Source organism: Aotus nancymaae, unplaced genomic scaffold (genome assembly GCF_030222135.1).
Source record: "Aotus nancymaae isolate 86718 unplaced genomic scaffold, 86718_ANA_hifiasm-v0.15.2.pri h1tg000003l, whole genome shotgun sequence".
In the NCBI taxonomy this organism is placed as follows: domain Eukaryota; kingdom Metazoa; phylum Chordata; class Mammalia; order Primates; family Aotidae; genus Aotus; species Aotus nancymaae.
The window spans coordinates 52,453,197-52,470,585 of NW_026988414.1; the positions used below are offsets into that span (position 1 = coordinate 52,453,197).

General features: G+C 37.9%; 1 protein-coding gene across 6 annotated transcripts in view; it reads right to left on the reverse strand.

The window, feature by feature from the left end:
- DENND4C (DENN domain containing 4C) overlaps positions 1–17,389 on the reverse strand; it is a 132,731-nt gene that overhangs the window by 4,906 nt on the left and 110,436 nt on the right. For all 6 annotated transcript variants that reach the window (XM_064381151.1, XM_064381158.1, XM_064381145.1 and 3 more), the window contains 8 exons: positions 16,653–16,830; positions 15,336–15,445; positions 14,856–15,031; positions 10,289–10,471; positions 9,281–9,476; positions 7,187–7,432; positions 5,312–5,429; positions 1,532–1,682 (listed from right to left, as the gene is read on the reverse strand). In XM_064381151.1, the coding sequence (XP_064237221.1) occupies positions 1,532–1,682; positions 5,312–5,429; positions 7,187–7,432; positions 9,281–9,476; positions 10,289–10,471; positions 14,856–15,031; positions 15,336–15,445; positions 16,653–16,830 (1,358 nt within the window). The remainder of the gene's footprint in view (positions 1–1,531; positions 1,683–5,311; positions 5,430–7,186; positions 7,433–9,280; positions 9,477–10,288; positions 10,472–14,855; positions 15,032–15,335; positions 15,446–16,652; positions 16,831–17,389) is intronic.

The window sequence follows — 17,389 nt, forward strand, 5'->3', positions numbered from 1 at the left end:
GCTGGGATTACAGGCATGCGCCACCATGCCCAGCTAATTTTGTATTTTTAGTAGAGATAGGGTTTCTCCATGTTGGTCAGGCTGGTCTCAAACTCCCAACCCCACGTGATCCACCTGCCTTGGCCTCCTAAAGGGCTGGGATTATAGGCATGAGCCACCAAGTCCAGTCAAATCACTTTCTTTAGAAGCTTGCCTGTAGTCCCAGCTACTCAAGAGGCTGAGGTGGGAGGATCGCTTGAGCCCAGAAGTTCTGAGCCATAGTGCGCTATGCTGATTGGGTGTCCGCACTAAGTTGGGCATCAATATGGTGACCTCCTGCCATCAATATGGTGACCAGGTTGCCAAAGGAGGGGTGAACCGGCCCAGGTCGGAAACAGCAGGTCAAAACTCCCCTGCCGATCAGTAGTGGGATCGCGGCTGTGAACACTGCACTCCAGCCTGGGCAACAAAGTGAGACCCCATCTCTTTAAAAAAAAAAAAAAACTTCAGAAGCCGTAATATGGCATTTCTAATATTACATTAAACTACAGATGCTTGAAGCAAGCTACTCATTACAGATTGTGAAGAAGGTCGTCTCTACCTCAACTACTGAGAATAAAAATGGATCCATCCATTTTCATTATCAATTCTTGCCCTGTCACTTCTGAGATTATCTTCAAAGATGCCATGACCTAAAAAACTTGAAGGGCACTGTGGAAACATTAGTAATGTTTGATATAAGCGATTACGCATACTTTTCTGAAGCTTCTATTGCAAAATTCACTTATGCTGAGGAGAGGATGAGTACTAATCCAAACATATTAGCAGACAATACGCAAAGGAGCACAGTAACTCCATATCCTTTGTAGTTCATTCTCTTTCCCAAATTGTTTCTACTCCTATTTCCATATTCTCTTATGTCCCACAAAAGAAAAGATGTGTGGGTATCACAGGCCCTGAATAAGTAGTACTTATGTTTATCAATGTTAATACATTTATAGGTTTCCAGCAAACAGCAATAATGTTTCCAAAACAGTACATTTTAGATCAATGAATTATCTTCTTAAAATGTAATCTATTACCCACTTTTTTTTGAGACAGGGTTTTGCTCTGTTGCCTAGGTGGCAGTGCAGTGCAGTTATCACCGCTTACTGTAATCTTGATCTCCTGGGCTCAAGGAATCCTCCTGTATAACCCTTGCCAGTAGCTGAGGTCACAGGCACCACACCTGCCAAATTATTTTTTGTAGAGATGGGGTCTTGCTATGTTGCTCATACGGTATCAAACTCCTGAACTCAAGCAATCCTTCTGCTTTGGCCACCCAAAGTGCTGGAATTATAGGCGTGAGCCACCGTGCTGAGCCCCCAGACACTTTTATTATGTGTTTGTATTCAAGCAGGAATTCATATATTTGTGTAGCACTTTTTAATACAGTTAGATGTTTTGCGATGAGTATTTCTTTTACAACTAGAGATATTTTTTAACGTAAGATAATTTTTTAAAAACATGAAATTATTGAGTGGTAGCAAGCAGAAAATACTGGATTATTTACCTTTGCCTTTTCATGCCTGGCTTCATCTGTTGTGAAAGCAGGTTGATGGGTTTAAGAACGTTATTATGCTGAATACTCTGCCTGATGGTTTCTACTAAAGTGCTTGTTGCTTGTTGTTCCTCTGACAGGAGAGATGATTTCTTTTCAGAATCTAACAATAAGAACATAGTAAGTTTTTTTTTCAATTATTATTACTGTTTTTATCATTTTCTTTTTTTTTTTTTTTTGAGACAAGGTCTGTGTCCCCCAGGCTGGAGTGCAGTGGCTCATTCATGGCTCACTGCAACCTTCACCTCCCAGGCTCAAGTGATCCTCCCACCTCAACCTCCCAAATAGATGGGACTACAGGTGTATGCCATCATGCCCAGATAATTTTTGTATTTTTTGTAGAGATAGGGTTTCATAATGTTGCCCAGTTTGGTCTCAAACTCCTACGCTCAAGCAATCTGCCTCCCAAAGTGCTGGGATTATGGGTGTGAGCCACCGTGCCTGGTCATAATTATTTTAAAAGTTTTTTTTTTTTTTTTTTTTGCAGAGTTGTGGCATTTTCTCTTTGCTTATCCAATATCACCTCCCCGCCACTAGTAAAATTATGTGGCAATGTGCCCAACTAAAAAATGTTTTTCCTGCTCCCTTCAAACGGGAAGACCTGTATATGGTGGCTTACTTCCTGAGGCTGAGATGTGATAGATTGTACTCCAGCAGCCATCTTGTGACCATGAAGCAATCTTTACTGACAGTAAAGCAGATATAACAGAAGGAACCTGGGTCCCTGATGACAGAGGAGTTGCCTAGCAATACTAAACTGTATAGTATATAACTTCTTTCTTTTTTAAAAATGTATTTACTTATTTTTTGGAGACAGGATCTCATTCTGTTGCCCAGGTTGGAGCGCAGTGGCTGATCATTATAACCGTCAACTCCTGGACTCAAGCAATCCTCCCCACTCAGCCTCCCAAATAGCTAGGACTACAGGCATGCACCACCACAGTCAGTTAATTTATTTTATTTTTGTAGAGATAGGGTCTTATTATATTGTCCAGGCCAGTCTCAAACTCCTGGCCTCAAGCAGTCCTCCTGCCTCAGCCTCCAAAATCACTGGAATTACAAGCATGAGCCAACATGTCTGGCCTTATTTTTAATTGATAAATAGAAACCGTATTTACTTATGGTGTACAACATGATGTAATTCATAACTTCTTTCTAGACAGTGTTTCAATCTGTCAGCCAGGCTGGAGTGCAGTGTGGTACAATCATAGCTCACTGCAGCCTTGACCTCCTGGGCTCAAGCAATCCTCCAGCCTCAGCCTCGAGTAGCTGACACTACAGGTGCATGCCATGACACCTAGCTAATTTTTTATTTTTATTTTTTGTAGAGATGGGAATCTCACTATGCCCAGGCTGGTCTCAAACTCCTGTTCCCAAGTGATCCTCCACCTTGGCCTCCAAAACACCCAGCCTGATTCACTTAGCCTAATAACTTTATATAAGAGAATAATTTTTACCCATTTAAACTTCTGTCATTTTCTATTACATATAGTAGAGTCTAGTGCTAATTAGAAGAAAAGTAATTTGGCCGGGTGCAGTGGTTCATGCTTGTAATCCCAACACTTTGGGAGGCCGAGGTGGACGGATCACCTGAGGTTGGGAGTTTAAGACTAGCCTGACCAACATGGAGAAATCCCATCTCTACTAAAAATACAAAATTAGCTGGGTGTGGTGGCATATACCTATAATCCCAGCTACTGGGGAGGCTAAGGCAGAAGAATCTCTTGAACCCCGGTGGTGGAGGTTGCAGTGAGCCAAGATTGCACTGGTGCACTCCAGCCTGGACAACAGAAGCAAAACTCTGTCTTAAAAAAAAAAAAAAAAAGCAATTCTAAAACTATTAAATTTTTTTTTTTTTTGAGACGGAGTCTCCAGGCTGGGGTATAGTGGTGGAATCATAGCTCACTGCTGCATAGAATTCCTGGACTCAAGTGCTGGGATTACAGGTGTGAGCCACCACACCCAGCCACATTTTCCTTTCTTTTTTGAGATGGAATCTCGCTGCGATGCCCAGGCCAGATGCAATGGTGCAATCTTGGCTCACTGCAACCTCTGCTTTCTTAGTTCAAGTGATTCTCCTGCCTCAGCCTCCCGAGTAGCTAGGATTACAAGCATGCACCGCCATGCCTGGCTAATTTTTTTAAAAAATATTTTTAGTAGAGACAGGGTTTCACCATATTGGCTAAGCTGGTCTTGAACTCCTGACCTCAAGTGATCCACCTGCCTTGGCCTCCCAAAGTGCTGGGATTACAGGCATTAGCCACCGTACCAGGCCTCTATTTTCCTTTTTTAAATATAAAGTTATATTTCACTTCATACTAATATGACTGAACTTTTAAAATATGTTTATATTACAGACTGAATTGTGTCACCCCCAAATTCATATGTTGAGGCCCTAACTGGCAATTTGACTCTATTTGGAGACGAGGCCTTTAAAGAAATAATTAAGATTACATGAGGACATAAGAGTGGGAACCTAATCTAATATGGCTGGTGTCTTTATAAGAAAAGGAGACACCAGGGATGTGTGCATGTGCATGCATGCAAACACAGAGAGAAAAGGTTACGTGGGCATACAGCAAGAAGGTAGCCATCCACAAGACAGTGAGAGGCCTAGAAGAAACCAAACCTGCTGATCTCTTTCTAGATTTTACATTTCCAGCCTCCAGAGAACTGTGAAAAAATAAATTCCTGTTGTTAAAGCCACCCAGTCTGTAGTATTTTATTATGGCAGCCCTAGCAAACTAACACAGTTTGAAAGCCACTTAATGTTTTTCCCATGAATTACCCATATTAATATTATTTGCCCATTTATCTACTGAATTGTTTATATTTTTCTTATTGACTCATAAGGCTTCTGAATACATGAATAATAACCCTTTAAACTCCTTGTAAAAATAGATTCTAAATATAAAAGATTAAAAATGAAGCCAGAACCTTTAAAACCAGTCAGTATCCATCAATACAACTGAACTTAGGATCTTATACCAACACATCTAAATTACTCTTCTGCTACATAGAATTTACTCTCAAAATACCCAACCAAACTCTTACTTGATAAAAAAAAGTCACCAAAAAAATTACTCAACTCAGTTGAGACCTGTCACAGTTAAAAATAGATCAGTACAACAGCAAATCACTTTTTCATTTTCGTGTGTACTTTTTTTTACAATTGCAAATCATTTTGAATTAATTAAAAAATTAAAAATAAAGCAAAATAATCTGCTTTTCTCTATTTAACTCTAGGGAAATTTAGCTTAATTCTGTTCCTTTTTTCCCCCAGCAGCCCATTCTTTATCGTGGAACAATATCCTACAACATGGATGGACTGTGCCACAATTTGCTTATCCAGTCATCTATGGATGCATATTTCAGTTGTTTCCGTTTTAAGTATTTTATGTCTTTAATTCTTTGTTTTGTTTGAGACACAATCTTGCTCTGACACCCAGGCTGGAGTGCAGTGGCATGACCTCGGCTCACTACAACCTCCACTACCTGCGTTCAAGCGATTCTTGCGCCTCAGCCTCCAGAGTAGCTGGGACTACAGGTGCCCACCACCACACCTGGCTAAGTTTTGTATTTTTAGTAGAGACAGAGTTTCCCCATGTTGGCCAGGCTGGTCTCCAACTCCTGGCCTCAAGTGATCCAACCACCTAGGCCTCCCAAAGTGATGGCTTTATAGGTGTGAGCCACCACTCCCTGCTGTTATGTCTTTAATTCTATTTTACTTACTAAAATTCCTCCATGAGACATACAGAGGTTCTCTTGGTTGCTGGTGAAGGTTGATATTATCCCATAACAGCTGAATATATACAAGTTTGCTATCCTGGGACAGAGATGACAGAGGAAGCTAAAAGAGATCAAAAGAAAATCCCAAGAATAACAATTACCAGTGAAATCTAGTGAAGCTTGGTTATATACACAGATTGAGTCCTTTTAAAATTCTGGACCTAAAATTCAGAGACAAAATTTTAATTTTTATTAATGTCTGATTACAAATGTTATTATTATTTTTTTAAGTAAAGGTTTCTTGGTGTAACTTTTAAAGAATGGGAGACAATTTGCTAACTGGCACAACAGAGAAAGATTAATCACCATTACAGCAAATTTTAAGGTCAAAGTGCAGGAGTTTCTACTACCTTACCAAATAATTTTGTTTTGTCTACTATTACTTAAAATAAATGAGTCAAACTAGAGTTTATAGTACTTCAAGGAAAGAATTTATGTTATACCAGGTATATGTTTGAGGTCTGACTGTCCATCAATATTCAACACTATATAATAGGCCGGGCGCGTTAGCTCACACCTGTAATCCCAGCACTTTAGGAGGCCGAGGCAGGTGGATCACCTGAGGTCAAGAGTTTGAGACCAGCCTGGCCAACATGGTGAAACTCCATATCTACCAAAAATACAAAAATTAACCAGGCGTTGTGGTGGATGCCTGTAATCCCAACTACTCAGGAGGCTGAGGCAGGAGAATTGCTTGAACCTGGGAAGTAGAGATGGCAGTGAGCTAAGATCACGCCACTGTACGCCCCTGGGTGACAGTGGGATTCCGTCTCAAAAAACAAATAAACAAAAAAACTATAAAATAAAGCATTCTAGGAGCTCACTGTCTCTCATGGAATCAGGATCCCAGTATAAGTAGAACAGGGGCTTATAAATCAAACAGCCAGACTGTGACTTTGGCTCTCTTCTCCATCACCTATTAGGTGTGTCACCTTACAGAAATTACTAAATTACTCTAACTTTTAATTATAACATCTCAAAAATATGGATAATATGAGTCCTTTCAAATAAGTACTCATATTATTTCATTTGAATTTTTATTAAATTGCTTTGAGAACTGCAGCTGGGAATAGAACAGTTAAGAATAACAGCTACCAGCCCGGTGCAGTGGCTCACACTTATAATCCCAGCAATTTGGGAGGCTGAGGCAGGTGGATCACCTGAGGTCAGGAGTTCGAGATCAGCCTGGCCAACATAGTGAAACCCTGTCTCTACTAAAAATACAAAAATTAGCTAGGTGTGGTTGTGGGCGCCTATAATCCCAACTACTCGGGAGGCTGAGGCAGGAGAATCACTTGAACCCGGGAAAAGGGGGTTGCAGTGAGCCAAGATCGCACCATTGCACTCCAGCCTGGGCAAAAAGAAGAAGTAGAAAAAAAAGAATAAAAGCTACCTTTTCTAGCTACCCTTGTAGATAGATACGACCTAATAACTGAGTTCAGGCCAAGAAAATATATGTGGAAATATTATCTACAACTCCAGGAGCTGTCCCTTAAGAAAGAAGACATACTCTCCCATCCATCCATTTTTCTCCTAACTGCTGGATAAAAAGTGGATGTGATAGTTTGGAGAGAATCAGCCATCCTGGACCAGAAGCACAACTTGGAAATGAGGGTTACGCATAGCTAAGCAAAAATATAGACAGATTTTAGGCTCCTAACACTTTACAATTCCGGGACTGCTTATCCAAACTTTTAAGTGAGAGAGAAATAAACTTGTCTTGTTAAGCTACTGTTGTTGTACACTTTCAGGAGCTTGAAGTTAAGTCTCATCTTACCCAATACTAATGTAATGTAAGTATAAAAGTTGGCACCCTACCTGTACACCTTCATTACAATGTTCAGATGTGAGGATAAGTCCTGGCAAGTTACTAGGAAGGTCCAAACGTCTGAAATACCAAATGAGGTTCCAGAAAATGATTGGATGTTGATTGATGAAAGAAGATGTATGAATCACCTGATCACCTTCATTTTCTAGCAAAGACTCAAGTTCTTTACGAAGCACTAGAGGACTCAAGTAGGGCACAGAAACAGGGGGAGGATTGGGCCTCTTTCCTAAAGGATCCTTCAAAAAAAATACAAAAAAATTAGTATTATCTGTTTAAATTTGTATGCTCAAGAGTACTTCTCAATGAGATTATGCCTCTCTATTCTTTTTAAATCAGTTATTTCAGGACCATTGCTACCAGTTGTTTCAGGACCATTGCTACATGCAGAATACCCTAATGAATGAAAACCTAAAAAAGAAAATACTTAAATACTATTAAGTTAAATCATTACAAAAGAAAATTAATCAACAGACTCTTTAAAACATATTCTCTATCACATTGAGAGCAATGGTCTGAATATATTAGGCTTTTTTTCAATTTTTATAAGAAATATTTGCATTTCAGATGATTTATAGTAATATGTGTGTAAAAACTGTGTGACATTATCTTCCTGCTACAACTCTAAACTGATGGGCCAGTCTTTCGTATTAACATTCTTTGTTGACTTAACTCATTTTTACAATTGACTGCAACAAAAACTGAAGGAAATAAAAAAATTGCATTTTAAAAATTCAAATGAAATAAGAAATGAAAAAAAAACCTAACCTAGACTTTTTGAGTTATGCATATTATAATCAGGATAAAATGTTTAAAACTCTCTCATTAATAGTGAGTCCCCCTCATGCCTACACTGTGGTCTCCAAAATCATTTCCCTCTAAACTGACCCATGGTTTCTTAGAGAAACGACTGATTCTAGGTCTGGGTAAGAATATATATAACATAAGCATGAAACATCTTGTTATATAAGAAAGCAAGAAAGCTTTTTAAAAATTACAAAAAAGCTACTAGAGTTGTGTCAAAAGGACTAATGAGCTAACTTGTAGAGGCTTGTAGCTGACCAAAGAGAATAATATAAGCATCAACAAGGATAAAAACAGCAATAGATTTAAAGATAAATGTTTAAGGCATGGTGGTATGTGTCTGTACTTCCAGTTACTAGGGAGGCTGAAGCAGGGGAAGTTTCTTTTTGTAATGTATTCCTTACTATAAAGAAGAAATGACAGAATTAGACTATTATCATTTTATAGCTCCTAATAAATTATTTTATCTAGTTATTAAGGCATTAATAGCTACTAATGTTTATGTCTCCTGCTGTGAGGAACATACCACCACTGATGAAATTGTCTTATAAAAATAAACAAGTAAATGAACAATAAAACAAAACCCCCAAATCTGATCAAGGTTCTGAATACAAATTCCAACTTTTATCATTGCAACCAGCAAAATCTGGATTATGGGAAACTATACTCTAACCAGTTTTATCAACAAATAAATTGCAAAGGGAAAAAAGAATCTACAGATTCAAAAAAACTAAAAACCATACCAACCAACTGTAATAAATGGACTTTATTTGATCCTGATTCCTCAAGCTACAACCCACACATATACACACACACATATGCATTTGACATTTTTGAGACAATCAGAAATTTGAACAGACTAAATAACTGGATAATATTATTTGGGAGTTTTTTTGTATGACAGAAGCAGTGTGGTTATATTTTTCTAAAGTCCTCATCATTTAGGTAGACATACTGAAATATTTACTAACAGAATTGTGATGTTTGAAATTTGCTTCAAAATAATCTCAAAAAAAAAAAAGAGAACTGAATGAGAGTATACATGAAAGAAGAATGGCTATACACTGAAAATTATCAAAGCTAGATGATGGGTCAAGGGACTCATTATATTGTTTCTTTTTGTACATATTCGAAATTCTCCACAATAAAAAGCTATTTGTTTATGGAAAAATCCTAATCTATCACTTTTCATGTCATTTAAAAAAGTCTACTACAGAAGAGTTTATAATATTCTACTATATACTTAGATGCATATGCAGTAAAATTACAATGCTGTTACATACCACAACTTCCTGCAGACTGTTTGGAAGACTAACTGTTGAAATGCCATGAAACGGTCGCTGGGTAAAGTCAATATTCTGCAAGGGGCCTCCAACACTGTGACTTCGAGTCAAAGATACATTTCGCTTTGATAAACTATTAGGCACAGATGAAATTTTCATAGTTTGGACATCTCCACTGGCTCTCTTTATTTCATCACTTAAAAAAAATGTAGAAGAAATGCTATGTTCATATTGAAAAACAGTCATTCTGTAGAGCTACAGTATTTTCTGCAATGGACCACGAGTCTACTAAATATATCTAAGAAGAATTCAGTACCACCTTCTAAGAACTGCATTTTCTTCAGGCAGTTTTGTAAAACTGGTCAGAAAAACAGGATGGAGTAGACAGTTCTGGTGAGGGGTGGGAAGATGACATACTGTAGATATACAGTTATTACTTTAAAAAGACAAGTACCCATTCAGTTGCTTTACTCAAATATTATTTCATCTTTATTAAACAAAATTACCTAGAAGTATGCTACATGCAAATAAGTATGTAAAGACACTGACAAGTATTTAATCTCTACTGGGCTGTGATCCACCTAAGGAGAGAGTCCCAATCATATTTACTTTTTTATTTTTAGAGCTTAGCATAATATTTAGCATACAATAGAGTCTCAATAAATGTTTGATTCAATTAGTAGTTAAGGGTCAAGTGTACATTTCACAGAAAATAATATTTCTCCTCTGAAAATTGGCAATGACTACATTAAAGGGGAATATTTTACTGTTGAGAAGTTCATTTTGCAAAAGACTACTATAAAATATTAAACTTGGTTCAAAAATGGTTTATCACCAGATCAGATTCATTCATTAGCTCTTTAAACACTACGTGGTAATAAAAAGTTAGGATGTACTTTTAAATGCTTGAACTTATGCCCACATGAGTCAGGTTGTCTTTAGAGACAGAATTTTTACAAGGGTACCCCATTTCTTATTATATAAAGAAGTCTCTGTACTCTTTGGTACCTTGGTTCAACTGCAGAGCCTGTTTCTTCAGTTATGGTCTGGTTATGTTTTGGGAAATCCATAAAGTTGATCAAGTCAGGTTCTGCTAAACTGGATACAGGTTTGTGCTCCAAGGATTCATTTGCCAATGGAATGCTTCCACTTTGTAAACTGTCACCAGAGGTACTTGGTTTCAGGAAAAAGCTACACATGGAAAAGCGGGGGGAAAGAGCCTTTAAAAATCCTCTAGTCTTCTAAATTCTATCATATTTAGAATCATCTTATTGCTAAAGGAATCATTAATAAAATTATATATATTCCAGAAGGAAAATGCTGCCCATTTCAAACACATACACACACTCTCTCTCTCTCTCTTTCTCTCTCTCTCTCTCACATTCCTGTTATCTTATCTTCCCCTCCTATGGTAAACTTTTCAAAGAAAAGGTTGGAAGTAGTCCAATAAAAGATCTTCCCATTTTTGAGAACCACTAAAGAAAACTAGGAAGGAAGAGGGGAAGCAAAATATTTTATTCATTTCCTGAGTTAAAAAAAAATAAAGAAGAGCTGCAGCAGCAGCATATTAAGATATGTTAATCTATAATTGCTTATAATGCCCCTTTTTATCACTTATAACTCTCCATCTTGTTTCTAGTCATTTCTTCTCTGTTCATTGTTTTATTTCCATCTTATCTCTCTTCTTCTCTTTTTGGGTGGGGACTTGGGGAGGGAAGGGCCTTGCAAGGAACATTCAAGAATTTTCTGAGGTAATGGTAATGTTTTCTAAGGGTTTAATTTTTGCACAAATGCATGCATTTATTCTTCAAATGGAATGTTTTAAGATTTGTACATTTTGCTGTATAACAATTTATCTCAAAAGAAAGAAATCTGTCAATAAATACTGAGCTGTAGCTAATGATATGCATACCAAAGTCTTTGGGGGAGAAATGTATTAATATCTCTATCTTACCTTCAAATGAGTAAAAATTTAAGACAGATTGATGAAGAGACAGACAGGTGATAGACTAAGTATAGTAAAGTGTAAATTGAAGGACATAGGGGTAGAGATATTTGGGTGTTCATTGAAAAAAACCTTTAAACTTTGTCATAAGCTTGAAATTTTCCATAACAACATATTCAGGGGACAGACTTAATAATGCTCCTTTATACCCAATTTGAAAAATATAAAATAAAATGCTTGTCACAATAGCTTAAAAACACAATTAACAAAAAAGGATAGGACTTATGGAGAATAATTTAAACCTGTGTTAAAGGACATAAAAGAAGATCTGAAAAAAAATACAGAGATATACCAGTCTCATAGATAAGACAATAATATTAGAAAAGTCCATTTTCCCCAAGTTAATCTATAAATCTAATGCAATCTCAAGGAAAACTCTAGTTGTGTGTATGTCTGTGTGTGTGTGTGTGTGTGTGTGTGTGTGTTTTGAAGACCTCAAACAATCTAAGAATTCATAGGAAAGTAAGTGCACAAAATATAATAACAATAAAATCCTAGAGCGGAACTCCCCCTACTAACCAGATATAACACAAAGACTAAGTGACAAAAACAATATGGCATTAAGAAAAACAGCAAGAAAATGCAGAACAAAGCGAGGTATACATGGGAACTGAAATAAGATAAAGGTGACACCACATATCAGTGAGAAAAGGATCGGTTATTTAGTAGATAATATTGGAATAACTGGATTTTTATATGGAGGAAAAATAAAAGCTGGATCTCTACCATCATATATAAAAAGTAAAATCCAGATATATTAAAGACCTAAATATCAAAAGTATAATATAAGCAAAAATGTTCAAGGAGAAAACTTTCACATCCTAGGTATAGGGAACAACTTTTAAAGCAAGATTCCAAAAGTACAAATTGCAAGGTAAAAAAAAAAACTAATGGATAATGACATCAAAATTAATACTTTCTCTTCAAAAAATTAGTATCAATAATATTCAAGTCAAAACAGGAAAAAGAAATAATAGAAAAATAGGCAATGAATATAAGGAGGCAATTCACAGAAAATGCTAGAATAGGCCAGCTGCAGTGGCTAAAGCCTGTAATCTCAGCACTTTGGGAGGCCAAGGTATGGGAGGATCACCTGAGGTCAGGAGTTCGAGACCAGCCTGGCTAACATGGCAAAACCCTGTCTCTACTAAAAATACAAAAATCAGCTGGGCATGGAGGAGGACGCCTGTAATCCCACATACTCGAAAGGCTGAGTCAGGAGAATCGCTTCAACCCAGGAAGCAGAGGTTGCAGTAAGCCGAGATTGCGCCATTAACACTCCAGCCTGGGCAACACGAGTGAAACTCTGTCTCCAAAAAAAAAACTCTAGAATAACAAATAATTAAGAGACACTCAAATTTGTTAGTATTGAGACAAATTCAAACTGCCAAAATTTAAAAAGTGATGATAACAAATGCTGGTAAGGCCATATAGAAACGAGAATTTCTGAGAGGCCGAGGCAGGCAGATCATGAGGGCAAGAGATCGAGACCGTCCTGGCCAACATGGTGAAACCCTATCCCTAGTACAAATACAAAAATTAGCTGGGCGTGGCGGCACATGCCTGTAGTCAGTCCCAGCTACTCGGGAGGCTGAGGCAGGAGAATTGCTTGAACCCAGGAGGCGGAGGTTGCACTGAGCCGAAATCACGCCACTGCACTCCAGCCTGGCAACAGAGTAAGACTCCATCTCCAAAACAAAAGAAAAGAAAAGAAAAAAGAAAAGAAAAAGAAATGAGAATTCTTGAGTACTACTTCTTGTGGGAGTGTAGCCATCTGGGAAGCAATATTCTATGTTTACTAAAATCATGTATGAAAATGATCTCACTCCAAGGATTATTTATTTCTGAGAGAAACTACTTCACAAGTCCAAAAGGGGATACGTAGTTTGCAGTGCACTGCATTACCGCAGTGATGTTTGTAGTAATAGAGAACTGAAACCAATTGAAGTATCTAACACTAGAATAATGGATAACTACAAAGATATATCAAATTACTGTAGGAGAACAGGCATAAACCAGATATACATGTAGTAACTTAGATTTTAAACTGAGTAACAAAAAGAAATAAATTGAGATATATATCACACTTAGCAGAGTCAGTGTCTTCGTAGATTAAGAGAATGAGGGTGGGAATGGGGAAAGGAGGATAAATACAAGAAGGCCCTTGCACAGGCCAAAGATGATACTGTGTCAGGAATTAAAGAGTATGATTTGACTTAGCTCCATGCCTGAAGCTAAAAGAAAAACAGAGAAGAAATACCTCTACAATTAAATGTTTTTGTTTGTTTGTTTTTGAGATGGAGTCTCACTCTGTAGCCCAGGCTAGAGTTCAGTGGCACGATCTCAGCTCACTGCAACCTCCACCTCCTGGGTTCAAACCATTCTCTTGCCTCAGTCTCCTAAGTACCTGGGACTACAGGCACGTGCCACCATGTCTGGCTAACCTTTTTTGTATTTTTTGTAGAAATGGGGATTTGCCATGTTGCCCAGGCTGATCTTGAACTCCTGACATCAGTGATCCTCCTGCCTTGGCCTCCCAAAGTATTGGGATTACAGGCGTGCACCATCGCACCCGGCCTAAATGTACTTTTTTTTTTTTTGGAAACAGAATCTTGCTCTGTCACCCAGGCTGGAGTGCAGTGGCGCAATCTTGGCTCACTGCAACCTCCGCCTCCCAGGTTCAAGCAATTCTTCTGCCTCAGCCTCCTGAGTAGCTGGGACTACAGGTGCACGCCACCACGCCTGGCTAATTTTTTTCTATTTTAGTAGAAACGGGGTTTCACCATGTTGCCCAGGCTAGTCTCAAACTCCTGATCTCTGACAATCTCCCTGCCTTGGCCTCCCAAAGTGCTACGATTACAGGAGTGAGCCACTGTACCCAGCAATGTATTTTTTTAAAGCAGCTAAAGACAGAAAATAATAAAAAGTTCAATTTGTTCCATAAAACGAACAGAATATTAAGTATAATCCCTTAGGTGAGCATAGTGTTACCAAACTCTCAATTACTGAATGTCTGATTATACATCAGCTAGTCTCCTTTCTATTGCCTAGAATTTGGTCATTTTACTGCACAGAACACTACCAGGAAGTGCAAGTGACAAGAGAAGAGGTGAAGCCTTTTCTTCCCCCTTTGTTTCTTTTAAAATACATACTCAAAGCAGTTTCAAACTCCTGGGTTCATGCAATCCTCCTGTCTCAGTCTTTCTAGTAGCTGCAACCACAGGTGCACACTCCCATGCCCAGACAATTAAAAAAAATTTTTTTTGTAGAGACAGGGTCTTGCCATGTTGCCCAGACTGGTCTTAAACTCCTGACCTCAAGAAATCCTCCCACCTGGGTCTCCCAAAATGTTGAGATTACAGACATGAGCCACGGCACCTCGCTAATAATCCTACTTTAAATAAAATGGAAAAGTAGACTCCCACATTACTAGTATTCGTACTCAAATATTGAAGGTGAAGGACAGACAGGAAGGCAGACCTGGAGCATACCATGAATATTTCACTCTTCTCCCAGAACTCATGTCTTTTGGGGGAGCTTATTTCTTGAGGGAGCTTTTATAATACTAACCTTGCAGAACCTCTCAAATCTTTGAATTCTATATTGAGAAGAGGCAAGAAGTTGCTTTTACAGAATGGACAAGTTGTATTCAAATTTGAATCATCTGCTGTCCATCCAGCCATAATTTCTTCATCATAGACTAAAGCTCCACAAGCTGTACACTGTGAACAACTGGACATCAAAACCTAAAAACAGAAAAACGAAGACACTGAGAACCTCTAATAAAAATTAATCTTAACAGGCATTCTCTTGAGATAATGGGATTTTATTTATTCCATTGATCAAATTTGGAATTATTAACAGTTCTATTATTTCACAGGTAAACTACCAGTTCATTATTTTACATAGGACATCAAGCAAATTCAACAAAATGACTTACTTTATTATATATACTGTCCCCAAGGGTATCATAGAATCCTGTTAAATGCCAATCTGAAATACATATATGCTGACAGCTACTTTATCATGAACTGAATATAGAACTTTTACCTCCATTGCACAATTCTGATAGATGCTAGACATGCTGGTATTTTGAGAAGAACCATGATCTGATTTTTCAAAGTCTTGTCCTTTCATACCTCTTGGAAATGGAACTTCACCTACAAAGGAATAAACATCATAAAACCTTATGTAAGGAATGACCTTATTTTTTGAAAATGTATGCCAAAGTATTTAGGGAAGACGTATCGTAAAGTCTGCAAATGTTTTTCGATTGGCTCAATATAAAAATGTATGCATACATAGAGATAAAGTTAACAATAGTTAATTAAATCTAGTTGGAAAATACATGATTGTTCATTATACAATTCTTTCAACTTTTAGGACATCTGAATTTTTTTTTTTTTTGAGATGGAGTCTTGCTCTGTCACCCAGGCTGGAGTACAATGGCATGATCTCGACTCACTGCAACCTCTGCCTCCCAGGTTCAAGTGATTCTCCTGCCTCAGCCTTCCGAGTAGCTGGGATTACAGGTGCACGCTGCCACGGCTGCCAGTTTTTTTTGTATTTTAGTAGTGACAGGGTTTCACTGTGTTTCCCAGGTTGGTCTCGAACTCCTGAGCTCAGGCAATCTATGCACCTCGGCCTTCCAAAGTGCTAGAATTACAGATGTGAGCCACCATGCCCGGCCTGGACATTTGAAATTTTTATAATAAAAAGTCAAAGAAAAAGAAAAGAATTATAATTTTAAAAAGTAATATGGAGTAAGAAACTTCAATCACAGCCTAGGGATTCTCAAACTCTGGTATATGTCTGATTTACCCAGAGAGCTGCTTAAAAAATACATATCCCAAGGCCCCACCTCACAAATTCAGTCTCAGTTTTAGCATAAGGCTTGGACATTTGCATATATTTTAAAACAATTTCCCCAGATTATTCTGATGCATGCCAAAGTTTGAGAACTAATGAGATAGTCCACAAATATATACAACCAAAAACAAAGGCAGTAGGTGATCACAGTAGTTATAAATCATGCAAGATCAGAATAGGTGGTAAGGCAGCTAGTATTAAAAATGTCTCAATCATCTCAACAAATGGGGCTTGTTGAGGAGCAGGGAAGTTTTAGGCATCTAAATCAAAATAAGCGAAGACAGGCCAGGTGCTGTGGCTCACACCTGTAATCCCAGCACTTTAGGAGGCCAAGGTGGGCAGTCTGCTTGAGCCCAGGAGTTCGAGACCAGCCTGGGCAACATGACAAAACCCTGGCTCTTAAAAAAAAAAATTTTTTTTTAATAAAAATAATTGAAAAAAAAAAGAAAGCAAAGACTATTATGAAGCAAATGAAGAAACGAAAATCCTTCCCCATACCTGTTGGATAATGCAGTTTTCCTACATCTCCACTACTGCTGCTACTGCCAAGGCTTGTGTTGCTCTGGGTAAGTTCACTGGGGACCACCCCTGAGATACTTGTGTTAGGCGACATATTCTCCCCCAAAATATGGTCTTCGAGGCCAGCTGGGAAGCTGTAGTCTCTACTAGTTTCTTCCTTTAATTGAAAAAAATAAAATTCCACATACATAAATAATACCTTCTCCAATGGGAACATACTCACTCTACCCTTTTCAGAAAACTCTATAATCCCTAAACAAATCATCATCCCCCCATTTTTCAAAACCATGAACTGGAACTTCCCTTCCACACTCTAAGACATTCAAGCCATAAGCAACAATACTTTAAGAAAGATCATGTTGTGCTTCAGGCGCATGTGGGAGGTCTGGGTGTCTCTCAATATTCAGTTGTATAAAATAACAGTATTCTAGGGAGCTCACTGTCTCATGGGAATCAAGGATCCCAGTGCAAGCAGAGTAGGGACTTCTGAGTCAGACAGCCAGATTGTGACCTTCTTCACCACTATTTATTAGGTATGTAACCTTACAGAAATTACTAAACTTCTCTAAATTTTAATTATATAATCTGAAAATATGGATAATATGAGTTGTTTCAAATAAGGCTGTTGTGATCATTTCTGCTCGGAATATGAATGTTCAGAATAACAAATATCAATATTAGAGGCACAAAACATGAATAAAGTTTCAAACACTGAA